Genomic DNA, 19,109 nt, shown 5'->3' with positions numbered 1-19,109 from the left:
CCGCAGCAGCTTCGAAATGCATTCTAATCTGCCATCTTATTGTGACAGTTTGTATTGTACTTAGAACCTTAGACTCTAAACTGAGAAAAGTAACAGGCTGTCCAGTAGCCACTGTGGATTTGCATGCAAAGTGCAGATTGACATTTGAAACTCTTCACTTTTTAACCCCACTCATCTTTCCAACCTTGTCACCCAGATTATCTGAGAGGTCTCCATCCTGCAATCCCTGCATTCACCTTTGCTTTCTGTCCTTCCCTCTCCCTCAGTTCTCTCTCACCCGCCGTGATTTGAATGCTTGCCCCTTCAAGCAATGTAATTGCCATTGCAATGGTACTGGAAGGTGGGACCTTTCAGAGGTGTTTGGGTCATGAAGGCTTTATTTTTCTTACTGTGGGAATGGGTTTGTTATCCTGGGAGGAGGGTTCAACCCTCTTGCTGCCTCTCCCTCTCCCCCTTTCTGCCTTTCCTCTATGTGATGCCTTCTGTCGTGTTATGATGCAGCAAGAAGGCCCTTGCCAGATGCTAGCACTTTGATCTTGGGCTTCCCAGCTTCCAGAACTGTCAGCCAATAAATTGCTACTCATTATTAATTACCCAGTCTATGGTATTCTGTTATGGCAACATAAAACAGATTAAGACACCACCCTTTCTGTCTAGTGACATCCCATTTGCCTCTCAAGGCCCTGCTCAAATGCCACGTTGTACTTGAAGCTATCTGTTTAATCAGCCTCCCTTAGAGTGATCCTTCGCTCTCCTCTAAGAAAGGCCCACATATATTGCTTTAGAACAATCATGTTTGGTAAATGAATAATCTACCAATTTTAGCTTGATGACCCATTGCTCAATATAATTTATTAAGCTTACTTTGCCACATCAGGTACAGAATTAGACACTGGGGAGAGCAGAGATGCAAAGAAAGCCAAAGAGCTAACAGAACACCGGACTCTAGTTTGCACACTGATGTGCAGTATTTCTAATGTACCCATAAACATATTGTTATGCAACATTTATACAAAGGTTTAAATTTCATATCAACAGATAATCATTCTCTTTAATATAGAAGTATAGTATTATATGTATAATAAATATTTAAACATACTGTATATTTTATATTTATTACATACTTATAAATCTATGATTTATACTTATTTCTAAATGTGAACTGAAGAATTTGTTTAAAATATAGATGCCTGGTTCCTGCCCCAGCGTTCTGATTCACTTATTCCTGGATGAGGCCAAATGATCTGTGTTTTCATGTAGAGATTCCTAGGCTAGTGGTCCAAGGACTTGCTGGGAGAGACATGAGCCTGGGATGCCCTGGCACTGCTCGGACCTCTCCTCCTTCCTCCTTTCCTCAGATTTGGTTATCGAAAAAAAGAGTCAAACTCTGTAAAATATTGGAAGAGATTTATTCACAGCCAAATATGAGTGACCATGGCCCGTGACACAGCCCTTAGGAGGTCCTGAGAACATGTGTCCAAGGTGGTTGGGGTGCAGCTTGGTTTTGGATGTTTTAGGGAGGCATGAGACATCAATCAAATCATTTAAGAAATACATTGGTTTGGTCCAGAAAGGTGGGACAACTCAAGCAGGGGCCTCCAGGCTGTAGGTGAATTTAAACATTTTCTGATTGACAATTGATTTAGTTTGTCTAAAGACCTGGGATCAATAGAAAGGAAATGTTCAGGTTAAGATAAAAGATTGTGGAGACCAATGTTCTTCTGAAGTCTTATAGAGGCTGCCCTTAGAGGCAATAGATGACAAATGTTTCCTATTAAGACCTTTAAAAGGTGCTAGACTCTTAGTTAATCTCTTGAGGATTGGGAGGCCCTGGAAGAAAAAGATCTAGCTACGTTAATAGAGATTCTTTACAGACGCAAATTTTCCCCCACATAGGACAGCTTTGCAGGGCTATTTCAAAACAGGGCAAAGAAACATGTTTTGGGGTAAAATATTTGGACTTTCTTCCTTGTCGCATAATGTTATGCCAGAGTCAGATTGGAAAGTAAGTCACAATATATACGGTTAAACCCATCTCATGAGAATTGATGGTTTGTAGTACATGACTCTCCAGATCCCTTAGACAGGAATTTGGGCAAGAGGAAAAAAGAAAATCAGAGCTTAGTCCTCACGGTCCTCTCCAGTCTTGGACTCAGTGAGAACCCTGTGTGCTGGCTAATTTTATGTGTCATCTTGGCTGGGTTATGATGCCCAGATACATGGTCAAGTATTATTCTGGGTGTTTCTGTGAGGGTGCTTTTGGATGATATTGACATTGAAATCAGTAGACTTTGGGCCAGGTGTGGCGGCTCACACCTGTAATCCCAGCACTTTAGGAAGCCAAGGTGGGCAGATCACTTGAAGTCAGGAGTTCAAGACCAGCCTGGTCAACATGGTGAAACCCTGTCTCTACCAAAAATACAAAAATTAGTAGACGGCCTGAAGTCCCAGCTACTCAGGAGGTTGAGGTGGGAGAATCTCTTGAACCCAGGAGGCAGAGGTTGCAGAGAGCCAAGATCACACCAGTGAACTCCAGCCTGGGGGATAGAGTAAGAGCCTGCCTCAAAAAAAAAAAAAAAAAAAAAAAAAAAATTCGTGGATTTCAAAAGCAGTTTGCCCTGCATAATGTGGGCAGGCCTTATCCAGTCAGTTGAAGGCCTACATAGAACAAAAGCCTGACCTCCCCTGAACAAGAGGGAATTGTATCCGCAGACAGCCTTTGGACCTGAACTGCAATGTCAGCTCTTCCTTTAGTCTCCAGCCTGCCGGTCCACCCAACTGATTTTGGACTTGCCAGCCTCCATAATCATGTGCACCAATTCTTTAAAATAAATTTCTTTCTATACATGCTGTAAACCAAAAAGTGTCTGAAACAGGTCTCAATTAATTTAGAGGTTTATTTTGCTAAGGTTGAGGATGTGCCTGGGAAGAAGAGACACAGCTGCAGACAGGTCTGTGGCCTGTGCTTTTTCCAAAGAGGGTTTTGAGGACCTCAGTATTTAAAGGGGAAAAAATGAGCAGGAGGAGGAAGAGGAACAGTCAATTACACATTTGTCTTGCACTCTGTAAATCTGCATTTTACATAAGATAAATAGAGTAGAAGAAGGTGGGGAGACGATTTCTAGTCTTGTCTTTGTCCCCTACCTGTGAAGATGTGCTGTTAATTTACATTGTCAGGATGAGGGAGGCCACCTGGGGATATATGTGGCCTTCTGTCTTGCAGCTATCTGTTTAGGAACAAAACAAAGGCATTTTTGTTGTTTTGTTGTTTTGTTTTTTTTGGTTTTTTTGAGTCGAAGTCTCACTCTGTCACCCAGGCTGGAGTGCAATGGCATAATCTTCAGCTCACTGCAACTTCCGCCTCCCAGATTCAAGCAATCCTCCTGCCTCAGCCTCCCAAGTAGCTGGGATTACAGGTACCTGCCACCATGCCTGGCTAAGTTTTGTATTTTTAGTAGAGATGGGGTTTCACCATATTGGCCAGGCTGGTCTCTTGGCCAGGCTGGTCTCAAACTCCTGACCTCGTGATCTGCCTGCTTTGGCCTCCCAAAGTGCTGGGATTACAGGCATAAGCCACTCCACCCAGCCTGGAAGGCTGTTTTCGTGTGTGACTCAGTTCTTTAACTTTTCCCTTTGGCATCATGAGTTTGGGGGTCCCAAGATTTTTTTTTCCTTTCACAATGCTCTTGGTTCTGTTTCTCTTGAGAACCCTGACTAATATGCCCATGATAATTTGAACTCAGCTCCTTACTGTGGAGCACGTGCAGTCAAACCCCATGCCTGTGCCTCCTGGCACATGTAGCAAGAGGCTCAACTCCATCAGAACCATATAGGGAGCCCATGGAAAGTACACATTCCTGGTCTGCCTCCTCAGAGGCTGTGACTCAAGAGGGGCTTGGGTTGGCTCTGAAATATGCAATTACAGAGTAGTTGGCTATATTTTTTAGTATGTGACTCTAAGTCATTTCAAAATGTGAGTTCCTCTAGTGTAGAGCACTGTGAAAAGCACAAACATCAATAAAAACCAATCCTTCTGGGGATTTCAGAAATCAAGCGAGAAATTCTGTTTTGCAGTATTTTTTGAGTAACAGAACCACACTGACCCATTGTGCTTAGTTGAATAGCATCACCCTAAAATACACGTCTTTCCCGGAATCTCAGAATGTGATTATATTTGGAAATAGGGTTGTTGCAGAGGTAATTAGTCAGGTTAAGATGAGGTCATGCTGGAAGAGGGTGGGTCATTAATTCAGCATGACTAGTGTCCTTATAAGAAGAGGAAAAGAGACACAGAGACAGACACAGAGAGAAGATGGCCACGTGATGACTGGCATAGAGATTGGAGTTATACAGTTGCAAACCAGGGGATGTCGAGGACCTCTGGCAACCACCGAAACCCAGGAGAGAGGGTTGGAACAGATTCTCTGCTTCAGCGTCCCCCAGAAGGAACCAACATTTCTCACACCTGGAGTTTGCACGTCAAGCTTTTAGAACTGGGAGAGAATAAATTTCTGTTGCCAACCAGTTTGTGGTACTTTATTACAGCAGCCCTAGAAAACTAATATGCCCACCCGCTGTAAGCAACTGGAAAATGGGACAAAATACATAAAACAACTATTTTCAGACATTGAACAACTGGTAGTGCAGGTCTGTGATCCTTGAGAGAAGGCAAACCAATGGGGTGGGGCAGCATCCATGTGAACAAGCATCGCAATCAGGGCTAAGTGTGGCAAGTTCTCCATTTGTAGTACTGGGTCCCTACTGGAAGGAACTTTTCACAACAGTCAGCAGCTGCTTATCTAAACTGCTGCATTCCCAGCTGTAGCCTGCACAGTGCTGTTTAGATCGGGCACTAAGTAAAATACTTGAGGAATATTCTTGGACCACATTTCCTAAGCTGACTGTCTTTGAAGGTTTGGACCTATAACAGTGATTCTCAGCCCTGGTTGGACATTAAAAGTACCTGAAGAATGTTTTCAACCTGTTGGTGCTGGGGCCCCATCTCAGATGAATTAAATGTAGATCTGTTAGAGAGATGGGATCCAAGCATTACTGTTTTTTACAACCTCCTCAGATGACTGTATCGTGCAGCCAAAGAAGACACTCATCGATCTTTATCCTACTTTCCAACCAGTCACTAAGTCTCTTTTAATAACCCTGCTAAAATCTAATGTATACAGATTTTTTTCTTGTGGGTGTCCTATAAGTTACCATCTAATATTATGTAAGTGCATTCTTACATATTCTTCCGAATAGGTAGACACTTTGTGTCACAGGTTATTGTCATGTTAGTGTCTTCCCACCCCACTCTAGGCACTTTTCCTCTGAGAGCCACAGCAAAGCTTCTTGGTGCCCACGAGGGGATTCCTGGCTCATGCCTGTAATCCCAGCACTTTGGGAGGCTGAGGCGGGCAGATCACAAGGTCAGGAGGTTGAGACCATCCTGGCTAACACCGTGAAACTCCATCTCTACTAAAAATACAAAAATTAGCCGGGCGTGGTGGCACGTGCCTGTAATCCCAGCTACTCAGGAGGCTGAGACAGGAGAATCACTGGAGCCCGGGAGGCGGAGGTTGCAGTGAGCCGAGATCGCACCACTGCACTCCAACCTGGGTGACATAGCTAGACTCCGTCTCAAAAACAAACAAAAAACAAACAAACAAACAAACAGCAGAAATTTGGGCTTTCACAGTTCTGCAGGTCAGAAGTCCCAAATCACGATGGCAGCAGGCCATGTTCTCTTTGAAGGCTGTAGATGAGGATCCTTCCTAGTCTCTTTCTAGCATCTGGTGGTCTGTCTCGGTCTATTCTTCCCTTCTTGTAAGGACACCACTTACACTGACTGAAGGACTCAACCTACTCCAGTATCTTACTCATGTTAACTTGATTATGTCTGTAAAGGCTGTCTTTCCAAATGAGGTCACATTCACTGGTACCAGGGGTTAGGACTTTGCTATGGCTTGAATGTTTATGTGTCCTCCAAAATTCATGCTGGAACTTAAACCCCAACATGATAGTATTAAGAGGTGGTGCCTTTGGGAGGTGATTAAGTCATGAGGGCAAAACCCTTATGAGTGGGATTAGTGACCTTATAAAAAGGCAGCTTGGCTTTTTTTTTTTTTCTTTTTTTTTCTTTTTTTGCCCTTCTGTCACCTCTCCTGCCATGTGAGGATGCCGCACTTTTTCCCTCTGGAAGAAGCAGCGTTCACCTTGGAACCATCTTGACCTTACCATTCAAAGTCACCAGACAGGGAATCTGCCAGTGCCTTGATCTTAGACTTCCCAGCTTCTGTAACTGTGAACAATAAATGTGTGCTGCTTATAAACTATCCAGTCTCATGCATTTTGTTATAGCAGTTTGAACAGATGAAGACAGACATAAACATATCTTTTTGACAGATGCAATGCAACCCGTACCACCACCAGGACTGCCACATGCTTGCTGATTTCACCTGGTAGGGGGATTTAGCTATCTTGGCTTGAATGTAATACCTCCATATTTTCTCTTGGTCATCATCTTTAAGCAGAGGACTTTTATCTACCCAAGCAGAATTCTGTGTTCTTGCTATTCAAAGTGCAGCCCAGCCTCCCGCAGCTGCTACATCACCTGTGATGCTTGACAGAGATGCAGACTCTCTGGTCTCACCTCAAACCTACTGACTTGGGAATCTGCAGCTTACCAAGATGTCCAGGTGATCCATGTACACTTCAAATTTTGAAAAGCAGTGGTTTGCGTAACAAAAACGATTCAGCTTCTGATATGGTTTGGATTTGTGTCCGTGCCCAAATCTCATGTCAAATTGTAATTCCCAGTGTTGGAGGAGGGGCCTCATGAAAGGTGATTGGATCGTGGGGGCAAACTTCCACCTTGCTGTTATCATGATAGTGATAACTATCATGATAGTGAGTGAGTTCTCATGAGATCTGTTCTTTTTTTAAAGTTTAAAAGCACCTCCCCCTTCACTCTCTCTTCCACCTTCTCCAGCAATGTAAGATGTACCTGCTTCCCCTTCATCTTCCACCATAATTCTAAGTTTCCTGAGGAATCTCCAGCCATGCTTCCTGTACAGCCTTCAGAATTGTGAGTCAGTTAAATCTATTTTCTTTATACATTACCCAGTCTTAGGTGCTTCTTTATATCAATGCAAACATGAACTAATATAGAAAATTGGTACCGGCCGGGCGCGGTGGCTCAAGCCTGTAATCCCAGCACTTTGGGAGGCCGAGGCGGGCGGATCACAAGGTCAGAAGATCGAGACCACAGTGAAACCCCGTCTCTACTAAAAATACAAAAAATTAGCCGGGCGCGGTGGCGGGCGCCTGTAGCCCCAGCTACTCAGGAGGCTGAGGCAGGAGAATGGCGGGAACCCAGGAGGCGGAGCTTGCAGTGAGCCGAGATCGCGCCACTGCACTCCAGCCTGGGCAACAGCGTGAGACTCCGTCTCAAAAAAAAAAAAAAAAAAAAAAAAAAAAAAAAAAAAAAAAAAGAAAATTGGTACCTAGGAGTGGGGCATTGCTATAAAGATACCTGAAAATTTGGCAATGACTTTGGAACTGGGTAATGGACAGAGTTTGGAACAGTTTGGAGATCTCAGAAGACAGGAAGATGTGAGAAAGTTTGAAACTTTTTAGAGACTTGTTGAATGGTTGTGACCAAAATGCTGATAGTGATATGGACAATGAAGGAAGTTCAGACTCAGGTGGTCTCAGATGCAAATGAAAAACTTATTGGGAACTAGAGTAAAGGTCACTCTTAGTATGCTTTAGCAAAGAGACAGGTGGCATTGTGCCTCTCCTCTAGGGATCTGTGGAACTTTGAACTTAAGAGAGATGATTTAGGGGATGTAAACCAAAAATAAAATTTAAGGCCCCCCCAACTGTCTGAATGGACTTCCTCCTAGGCCATGGCACTTTAAAATTTAACCTGAAAGACTGATTCAGACCATGATAGGAAGTGGGGGTCAGACATGCCTCATTATGCCTATTCAGCATTAACATCAACACACACCTTAAGTCTGATAAGACATATTTACAACATAATCCCTCTGAAGCCTGCCACCTGGAGGTTTCACCTACATGATAAAACTTTGGTCTTCACACCTCTTATCCCAACACAGACATTCCTTTCTATTGATAAATCTTTCAACAAATTCCCAGTTAGAAAAATGTTCAATCTACCTATAACCTGGAAGCCCCTGCTTCAAGTTGTCCCACATTTCCAGACTGAACCAATGTATTTCTTAAGTGTATTCAATTGAAGTCTCACATCTCCCTAAAACGTATAAAACCAAGCTGCGCCCCAACCATCTTGGACACATGTTCTCAGGATCCCCTGAGGTCTGTGTCACAGGCCATGGTCACTCATATTTGGCTCAGAATAAATCTCTTTAACTATTTTACAGAGTTGGACTCTTTTCATCAACAGGTATTTGGCAGAAGAAATTTCTAAGCAGCAAAGCATGAAAGATGTGACCCAGCTGCTTCTAACAGCATAATCTTACGCGTGAGCAAAGAGATTATCTGAAACTGGAACTTACATTTTAAAGGGAAGGAGAGCATGAAAGTTTAGAAAATGTGCAGCCTGACAATGTGGTAGAAAAGAAAAACCCATTTTTCTGGGGAGGAATTCAAGCTGCTTGCATAAATTTGCATAAATAAAGAGGAGTCAAATGTTAATAGCCAGAACAATGGGGAAAATGCCTCAAAGGAATTTCAGAGACCTTTGTGGCAGCCCTTCCCATTACAGGCCTGAAGGCCTAGAAGGGAAGAATGGTTTCATGGGCCAGGCCAAAGGCCCTGCTGGGGCAGCCTTGGGACACTGCTCCCTGTGTCCCAGTCATTCCAGCTCCAGCCATGGCTAAAAGGTCCCCAGATACATCTGAGGCCACCACTCCTGAAGATGCCAGCTATAAGCCTTGGTGACTTCTATGTGGTGTTAAGCCTGTGAGTGCACAGAGGGCAAGAGGTGAGGCTTGGGATCCTCCGCTTGGATTTCAGCGGATGTATGGAAATGCCTGGATGTCCAGGCAGAAGTCTGCTGCAGGGGTGGAGCCCTCACAGAGAACCTCTGCTAAGGGCAGTGTGGAGGGGAAATGTGGAGTTGGAGCCCTCACACAGAGTCACCTCTGGGGCACTACCTAGTGGAGCTGTGAAAAGAAGGCCACTGTCCTCCAGGCCCCAGAATGGTAGATCCACTGGCAGCTTATACCATGTGTCTGGAAAAGCCTCAGGCACTCAACACCGACCCTTGAGAATAGCTATGGTAGCTGAGCCCTGCAGAGCCACAGGGATGCAGATGCCCAAGGCCTTGGGAGCCCACCCCTTGCATCAGTGTGTCATGGATGTGAGACATGGAGTCAAAAGATATTATTTTGGAGCTTTACGATTTAATGACTGACCTGTTGGGTTTCAGACTTGCATGGGGCCTATAGTCCCTTTGTTTGGGCTGATTTCTCTGTTTTGGATCAGGTGTATTTACCTGATTGATGCCTGTACCCCCCTTGTATCTTGGAAGTAACTAACTTGTTTTTTATGTTATACACTCATAGGCAGGAGTGACTTGCTTTGTCTTAAATGAGACTTGGACTGTGGACTTTTGAGTTAATGCTGAAATGAGTTAAGACTTGGGGGACTGCTGAGAAGGGATAATTGTATTTTGCAATGTGACAAGGACATGAGATTTGGGAGGAGGCGGGGTGGAATGATATGGGTTGGATTTGTGTACCCACCCAAATCTCATGTTAAATTATAATCTCCAATGTTGAAGGAGGGGCCTAGTAGGAGGGGTGATTGGATCATGGAGGTGGACGTCCCCCTTGTTGTTCTCACAAGATCTGGTTTTTTAAAAGTGTGTAGCATGGCCATGTGCAGTGGCTCACGCCTGTAATCCTAGCACTTTGAGAGGCCAAGGCGGGTGGATCACGAGGTCAGGAGATCGAGACCATCCTGGCTAACACAGTGAAACCCTGTGTCTACTAAAAATACAAAAAAATTCGCTGGACTTGGTGGTGGGCGCCTGTAGTCCCAGCTACTCGGGAGACTGAGGCAGGAGAATGGCGTGAACCTGGAAGGTAGAGCTTGCAGTGAGCTGAGATCATGTCACTGCACTCCAGCCTGGGTGACAGAGCAAGACTCCATCTCAAAAAAAAAAAAAAGTGTGTAGCACCTCCCCTTCACTCTCTCTTCCTTTTTCTCTGGACATGTAAGATGTGTTTGCTTCCCCTTCACCTTCCACTGTGATTGTAAGTTTCCCGAGGCCTCCTCAGCCACGTTTCCTGTTCAGCCTGCAGATCTCTAAGACAATTAAACCTCTTTTCTTTACAAATTACCCAGTCTCAGGTAGTTCTTTATAGCAATGCAGGAATGTACTAATACACCTTCCTTTTATACTGGTGAATGATCCTGGTTGTTGGAAACACATAATGCCCTTAGTTTAAATTGAAAATTAACCACTAGACAGTCTTTTCTCAACTGTCCTTCAAGTATGTATAGTCCTTCAATTATATTTTGAAATGAATTTGAGGTAAAAACATTCTGAAGTTAAGATTTCAAATTCTCTTAGTTTAAGCAAAATAACTTTAGTCAAGTCTGAATTGTCAAGTAAATTATTATAAGCAAAACCTTCTAATAGAATTATCTCCAGCCAGCCAGTACTCTCCAAGTCTGAAAGGAGTTGGGGAAGGGAGTGATTAATCTGGAAAAAAAAAAAAGATTTTTGTGTTGTCATTTTAGGGGAGAACCATGAAATAATTGTTCTCAAATGTCAAGTAGCTTTATTTTATATAGTCCCAGATAGACCACTGGCTAGACATAATAGGGAGATAGATTTGGGATTGTTACAAGCATTAATATATCCTATGAATAAGATTTCTCAAAATATGGAACAGACTTCCTTATAGAATTGAGAAATTCGACCTTTGGACACTTTCGTGATTGATGGAAGGTCTTGTTCTCAGAATAAGGGTAAATTGATGCCTTTCAGCATGTTTCCAACTCAAGGACTTAATGATGTGGTAAACTACTCTGAACATGTAAAATTCAGAATGATGAGTTCTTGACTTTGTGGAACTTATTTCTGGCTCTTGGTTGGCTCAAAATATTTCTGATGTGCATCAGAGCCATATCTCAATAAAAAATCAGTATTTAAAAGTCCATTTACATATTTATTCATTATTACTTTTTCCTTACTTCAGTCAGAATGTTAGAACCCTTTTGTTAGTAAGTGTATCTACACAAGCAGCCAGTAGAACTAGAAGGATTCTTTACTGTCAGTATAAAAATCTAGGTTATTTCTATTCTTCATAGTATTTTTGTGACAAAGGGTTTCATGTATTGTGGAGTTAACATTGCTTTTACCTCCTTATACTGAATGTCTATTTTTTAAATGTAGGTTTTTCTCCTTACTTGTGTCCACCTTGGCTGTCTCCAATTCTTGTGAATGTCTATTGCACTTAAAAAAAAAAAAAACTTGTTTATGACATTTCTTATAGTCTACTCGTACTACAGTAATTTATATCTGGGGTTTATTTCCCCATTAATGTACCCAGGCTGTTGCCCAGGCTGGAGTGCAGTGATGTGATCACAGGTCACTGCAGCCTTGACTTCCCAGGCTCCAGTGATCCTCCCATCTCAGCTTCCTGAATAGCTGGTGGGAGCGTGTCACCATGCCCAGCTAATTTTTGTACTTTTTGTAGACACAGGGTTTTGTCATATTGCCTGGACTGGTGTTGAACTCCTGAGCTCAAGCAGTCCTCCCACCTTGGCCTCCCAGAGTGCTAGGATTATTTACTGGTGTGAGCCACTGCACACAGCATTCATTTATTAATAGACATTTCACTGAACGGGTACTGCCTACAGGGTGTTATTCTAGCTGCTGAAGATACAGTGATAAGCAAGAAATATTGCCTGCTCTTGAGAAGATCACAAGGAAGAAATACACATGTAATCAATCAAGTATACAGATGCAGATAGGTGATATAGGGCTAAAATAATGGTTTGCCAGAAGTGCTATGGGAACATTGAAGAGGAGCACCTAGCCAGCAGGTTAAAGCAGGCTAGTGGTGGAGCACAGGGAAGTCTTCCAAGAGTGGTGTGGGAGACACACGAACAACATTGAAAGGAGAAGTGACTTTGCCATGTGGAAGTGAAGGTCAGAGGCCTCTGGCAGAGGGCATGGGAGCTCCTTGATGTGATGTCATCTCGGTTCTCCTTGCCTGGTTCCATGTCATGCACATGCACTTGGTGATTTTAAGGGATCTGAAAATAATACAAGAACTGCAGCTTGCTGTTTCTGGTTCTCTAGGCCTTGCACATGAACATCTGAAGGAGAAATGAAAGGATGAGAATCAGGCATGGTCTCTAGATGTTTTGGTGGGAAATCACTGAAATCTTGGCTCACAAGAAGAGTGAGCTCCCTCAGGAATTTCCATTTTTTAAGCTATCTGTTCCTCATGTTAGCAAGATCCTGGAGACAGGTATTAAGAAGTCAGAGCAGGAATGAAGAAATGTGGGCTCTCCTGGTTTTAGCTGCCTGCGTGTCCCAAAGGAAATGAAGTGGGTGCTCCTCCCTGTGGGTTAGCACTTGCTCATATTTTATATGTTGGAGGTCACGTCCTTTCCCTTTATTTGTTTCAATCATTTGGGTAATTGCACTATTCTAATTATTTTTTGAAAGCATGCAGTCTTTAATTCTTTGTCTAATGATTTGGAGCCCTGGGGGTTCATTTTAGATTCTTCATACAGAGGAGAATGTCTGCAATAAAGGGTGATTTATGTCATGGTGGAGAAATAACAAAAACAGGCAAATCACCTCTCAGAAAATAAACAGTGGAGGTTTTCTCCAACTTCCTACTACTCAGCCAAGGATGAGATTTAAGGTTGTAAGGACTATTTAAAAAGTGTGTAACTACTATTCACAATAGCGAAGACATGGAATCAACCTAAATGTCCATCAGTGGTAGACTGGATAAGGAAAATGAGGGACAAATACACTGTGGAATACTATGCAGGCATAAAAGAACAAGATCATGTCCTTTGCAGCGACATGGACGGAGCTGGAGACCATTATCCTTAGCAAACTAATGCAGGAACAGAAAATCAAACATCCATGTTCTCATGTATAAGTGGGAGCAGAATGATGAGAACACATGGATACATTGAGGGGAACAACACACACTGGGCCTATTGGAGGGTGGGGGGTGGGGGGAGGGAGAGGATCAGGAAAAGTAGCTAATGGGTACTGGCTTAATACCTTGGTGTTGAAATAATCTGTACAACAAACCCCCGTGACACAAGTTTACTTATATAACAAACCTGCAGATGTACACCTAATCTTAAAAGTAAATTTTTAAAAAGTTTACTATCTTTTGTACATATCCAGTATTTCTTTGGTGTTTTACCAGTAGATAGAAATAGATGCCACTGTATCATTATGAAACAAAAAATCAATGTGTGTCATGCTTAGTTTAGGTCCTCTCCACTGGACATAAGGTTTGCATTGCTCTCTTTTACTGAGTCTGCCTTTCTCTGCGTGTGCTGGAGTGAAAATTAATCAGCCCCTCTGGTCATGAGTCGATTGCATGTTTGCACTGTGTCTTTCTGCCTCTACAGAGCTGGGCGGAGCTGTAGAGGAGCCACCGAAGAGCAGAGGGCCAGAACTGCTGAAGTCTTTGTCTGAATGTTCACACAGGAATCTGGTCAGGGGGAATTGAGAAACCAGAGCAGGAATGAAGAAATGTGGGCTCTCCTGGTTTTAACTGCCTGCACTTCCAGAAGGAAATGAAGGGGTGTGCTCCCTCAGGAATACCACAGGGAAGCGAACAACTTATTTTAAGTAAAATGCAGCACCATGCTAATAATAATTTTAAAAACTATAGCCTTAGAGGTTTTTCTTTTTAATAGCAGACATAACCCTATTTATCACATTGCTTGTTTTATTGAGACCATCCTGGCTAACACAGTGAAACCCTGTCTCTACTAAAAAATACGAAAAATTAGCCAGGCGTGGTGGTACGTGCCTGTAATCTCAGCTACTCAGGAGGCTGAGGCAGGAGACTCTCTTGAACTTGGGAGACAGAGGTTGCAGTCAACCGAGATCATGCCACTGCATTCCAGCCTGGGTAACAGAGCAAGACTCCATCTCCAAAAAAAAATTTTTTTAATATTCTTGTAGCAAAATTCATAAAATTGATTAATATACTAGCCTTGAAATATGCTAAGGTGTTACAATTATGCCCTTTGACATTTATATATATATATACACTATATAGAGATGAAGTTTGAGACTTCATAATAGTGGTAGCAAGGTTTTTGAATTTTTTTGGCAAAGCAGAAAGAACATGCATATGAATATGTAACTGGCTTTGTGTATGTCAAAATTGGGCTTGAAAGCAATAATCAGAATGTTATGTAGCTCAACCTAGACTAGGTCTTCAGTAGAACCTTAGCTTTTTAAACTCATTTCAAAGTTAAGAAATTCCATAAGGGCTATGTGGATTCAGTCTTGAGGACAAAGAGTGAAATTCTCCGAAGATTTTGTTGTCAGTTTTTAAAAACATGATTAGGCCGGGTGCAGTGGCTTACACCTGTGATTCCAGGGTTCTGGGAGGCTCGAGGCCAGGAGTTCAAGACTAGCTTGGGCAACATAGTGAGGCCTCAGCTCTACAAAAAAAAAAAAATGCTTAAAATTAGCTGGACATGGTGGTATGCATCTGTAGTCCCAGCTACAGCAGAGGCAGAGGTGGGAGGATCACTTGAGCCCAGGAATTTGAGGTTACAGTGAGCTATGATTATGTCACTGCACTCCAACCTGGGCAACAGAGCAAGCCTTGCCTCCAAAAAAAAAAAAAAAAAAAAAAATTATTAAAGATCACGAGACAATAAGACCAACCATGTGCTAAACGAGAATAAAAATTCAGAAACAAAAATCTAATAATTTTTTTAAAAAACTATTTCATGAATGCAACAATATTTACTGAGTTCCTACTAACACCATGTTGGGCACCAGAGACACTTGGTCCCTAGGCAAAGGACAGAAGAAGGAAGAATGGCTTCTTTCCTGAAGAAGCTTACACTATAGCAGAGAAGGCAGAAAAGAAATCTGCAGGCTGTGAGGAGCTCACTGGGAGCCCTGGAGACAAAGTGGGGGCACGGGGTGAGATGAGAGGGTTGTCAGCCAGAGAAACAGCTTTCCTGGACCCAGCATGGGGGTGGGGAGAAAACTCACAACACTCACATTGACTATTTAGCATCAGTTAACTTAGGTTTCTATATATGATGCATTACTTGATTAGGTAAGTGTAAATTTACTTGGTTTCTGCTAAAATAGATAGTATCCTCAAGTGGAAATTAAAAAACAAGAACAAGCCACAGGTCTCCCGGATGCTGATTATACTTGCTAAGTGTTTTGTGACTTGAACGCACGTGTCTGCATTATCATTTAGCTTCAATTCGGTAGTCATACCAAAGAATACGTAGTACAATGCTGTTTAAAGAAGAGATTTATTTTATTATTTAACTTTTAAAGTCTCTAATATGCCTTCTAAGAAGGGTTCTGGCTCAGAAAATTGCAGAGGAAAATTGAGTAGAGAACTAGAATTACAGAAACCTAAGAAATACTTTTACTGAGCTTTCTTTACACAAGAAAATGAATGGAAATGAATTATACATGGATACCAATTTGTGATTTTAAAAAAATTTATAATTTTAAAAATTAAGATAAAAATTAATTTCTTTTGAATACTTTATCTCACCCTTTACTAAGCTGTTTGCTTGGTCTGTTGTGCTTACTGCTACAACCCGAGCATCTAGTACAGTTCCTGACATATATATTCACTTAATAAGTATTTGTTGAATGAATGTTGTTGAGTAAATAAGATGAAGATCAATTCAGAAATTCAGCACTATCAGGCTATATACATAATATAGACTATTATAAAAAACTAGAATGAAGCAGTTCCTTTTAACAACAGAGAAATGTCAGTAACATACTTTGAGCACAATATAGCTAATTTCACAACTGGTCTTTAAATATAACATACCTATAATCAATTCAATGTTTTTCTTTGTTACCAGCGTTATTCAAAACGTGCGTTTTACGTATCAAAGCTCAACTAAATGAGGTTTAAGAAATCTGCACATTTGAATGTACTTAATTTTAAAAGATTCTGCTTTTGGATTAACTCTGGATTTCACCCTACGGGAAATTTTGTAAATATTTCCAACTTAAAAAAAACTGTGAAGCCCCAGTGCTAAGACTAAACGATTCCTTGGAATTCTAACAGGATTTTTGTAACTCTGAAATAATCTTTAGCCTTTCTTCTTCCCCCCACCCCCTCAGTGTAGGAGCATTCCAGTCCAAGTTTCTGGGAGATCACTATCGAATCTTGTGACACTGGGGTGAGAAGTTCTGCAGGGTTGAAATGAGGGTGTCACTTTAATGGTCTGGAATTCTGGAGACTTTATTTCAAGTCTTTAAAATCCTAGCTTGTGGAAGGCTGCGCTATCAAGAGACCGGAGTTGCGAGCGTCCGGGTGACGTCCGTCCTCCTGGAAGGTGGGATCCTGGGATCCGGGTGGCAGGTCCCTGGGCGGCGACTCCGGCCGGGCTCACAGCGCCGCACCCGCCCCGCTCATCGGCCCTACCCAGCGTCCCTTCCAGACCGACGACCGCTCGGGAAGCCTCAGGTCCCAGCTCGCCGCACAGCCCGGCTCCGCTTCACAGTCCCCCACTGCCACCGGCCGGGGCGAAACCGGGCGAGCTGGGGAGACCCAGCTCCGGGACCCAATCGCACGGACACTTGACGGCGCTCCCCGCCCCTCCCTGCCGCCGTCTCCGCCCCCGTTCGGTCGGATTCCGGCGCCCGCCGCCTCCGCCGCCGATCTCGGAGGCTTGTCCCTCGCCGCCCACCGTAGCCCCGGCGCTCGGCCGGTCGCCGTTTCCAAGATGGCCGCGGCGCGCGCGGCTCCTGCGGCAGGGTAGAGGCGGAGGCGGAGCCGAGTCACTCCCGCACTTCGGCGCTTCGGTGCCCCGCGCCAGGCTGCAGCTTACTGTTTGCCGCGGCCATGCGGGGCTCCGTGCACGGATGAGAGAAGCCGCTGCCGCGCTGGTCCCTCCTCCCGCTTTTGCCGTCACGCCTGCCGCCGCCATGGAGGAGCCGCCGCCGCCGCCGCCGCCACCACCGCCGCCGCCGGAACCCGAGAGCGAGTCAGAACCCGAGTGCTGCTTGGCGGCGAGGTGAGTGTGGCGGCCGCAGTCGGTCGCTCGCAGAAAGCGGGGCGGGTCCTGGCCCGAACTCCGTCGGGCCCGAGGGCCTCTGCTTCCCGCCAGGTGGGGAGGGAAGCATCCAGGCTCTGCAGGCTGGGGCGGGAGGGGCGCGGTGCATCACTGGGTCCCAAGGGACCGCGGCCGAGTCTGTCCGGCGACTCCTCCCGGGGTTGCGGCTCCGCAGGGTTCTGCTCGAGCGTGTTGCTAGCTCCCCTTCCCTTGCAGGCTCTCCCAGCTCACCCTCAACGCTGCGGGGGCTGGGAGCAGAGTGCGGCTGCCTCCCCTGCCGCTAGCTTCGGAAGGGTGGCCTCACTGAAATGCCTCTCATCATTGCTGAACGAAAGTGGTCCCTCCCCTCTGCCCTCATTCGAGTAAATGAGACATTCGGAAATCGAGTGCGTACTGGCTATTTCCCCGCGTTCTCCTCCTTCTCTCCTTTTGCCCGCTGCAGAGAGTGCCTGTCATCTCTTCGGTGAGAAACTGCACTTAGACTATGCAGACAGACACGTTGCTTTCCTCTTCTGAGGGCCCCTTACTGTGCTTTAGTGCTAGTATTGTGCAGATTGTTGCTCACACGTGCACATAAAGTAAGGATTCATTTGTCTGAAACTTTGCTGCTGCAGGAAGCTCTAAGATGGAACTTCGGTAACCAAAGCATTTGTTGCCTTTTCTTCCATAGAGACTCTATTAACTACCTTTATGCCTTTTTTTTTTTTTTTTTTTTTTGTGGGAGAACAAACTCACCATAACTGAGAATTTCCCTCTTTTTACGTGCCTGTGTTTCTATGTTCAAATGTCCTCTTACTCCCTTGTCCTTTGCATCCGAGAGTAAACTTGCAAACTGCTGCCCCCTGTCCTCAGTAATGAAAATACCTCGGCAGCACCTCTTGGCATCTTATGGTCTTAAGAGCTCTATAGTTCTAGGAATAAGGCAGTAAAGTGTCCTCTTTTTCTTGCTTAAAGAAAATTCACATCTGTAGCTGTAGTTAGAACTGAACACAGGACCCATATTCTTGCTTGTCATCACTCAGTTGGCCCAAGCAAATTTGTTTTATTTTTATAAGCTGTGAAGAAATGAGTTGCCTCTCTTAATTCTGAGATACTTCTGGGTACTTTTAAGGAACAACTCAATAATGGTACAGGGTGTAATGAGAATTCCTTTGGTTCCTTTTGAATACATCTAGTAGTTTTAGAAATTTTGTCAGAAAGTTTATTATGAATTTGTTAACGGGTTCAGTTTTTGAGCAATTTTGATACCTTTTTCTTTAAAATTAATAGTGAACACTTAATGCTTAAAATAGGCCATTGTCTTTATTTCTATTAACCCATTTAATTCTTTCAACAACCCTATGAGGTAGGTCCTATTATACTATCTTTTTTTTTTTTTACAGATGAGGAAACTGAGGCACACAGGTTAAGTATCTTGTTCAAGGTTTTACAGCTGGTAATGAAGAAAGGTCTGGCTGCCAAACCCATGTCTTTAACCACCATGAAGAATTCATTATCCAAATAGGCAGATCAGAAATTAGAATTCTGTATAACCTACTCCGGAAAGAAATGGAAGGGCAGAGAAATGAAAATGTGCTGCAAAATTGACTGCTGCTTCAGTGTTAAAAAGAAACCTTGACTTTTCAGTCAGGCTTCTGTCTTTGTTATAATAAAAATAGGTCAGGATAATGGGTTTCATCCAACTGTAAGTGAACAGCAGTGTACGGAACAAGAAGACCTTAGAAATATTTTTCTTAGCAACATTGCAGTTAATTTTACAATAGCAAATCTGTAAAACAGATTATTTGACGAAGCTGTTGTTTTCTCTTTTTTATGTCCTCATTGTCACCACCTGCTCT

The 19,109-nt window shown here is 43.6% G+C and overlaps 1 protein-coding gene across 7 annotated transcripts in view; it reads left to right on the top strand.

Moving 5' to 3' along the window:
* The window catches only part of LOC105487510 (mitogen-activated protein kinase kinase kinase 4), a 194,320-nt gene that overhangs the window by 50,851 nt on the left and 124,360 nt on the right, over positions 1–19,109 (top strand). For 4 of the 7 annotated variants that reach the window (XM_011750971.3, XM_011750969.3, XM_011750970.3 and 1 more), the window contains exon 1: positions 16,917–17,232. The exons of 1 other annotated variant lie outside the window; for it this stretch is intronic. In XM_011750971.3, coding sequence (XP_011749273.3) covers positions 17,081–17,232 — 152 coding nt within the window. In that variant the 5' untranslated portion in view covers positions 16,917–17,080. Of the gene's footprint in view, positions 1–16,915; positions 17,233–17,622; positions 17,658–19,109 lie in introns of those variants that run through there. 2 more of the 7 variants (XR_011622942.1, XM_011750972.2) reach the window with 2 other exon arrangements.

Source organism: Macaca nemestrina, chromosome 5, assembly GCF_043159975.1.
Source record: "Macaca nemestrina isolate mMacNem1 chromosome 5, mMacNem.hap1, whole genome shotgun sequence".
Lineage (NCBI taxonomy): Eukaryota > Metazoa > Chordata > Mammalia > Primates > Cercopithecidae > Macaca > Macaca nemestrina.
This window is presented reverse-complemented; position numbering and strand designations above follow the sequence as displayed.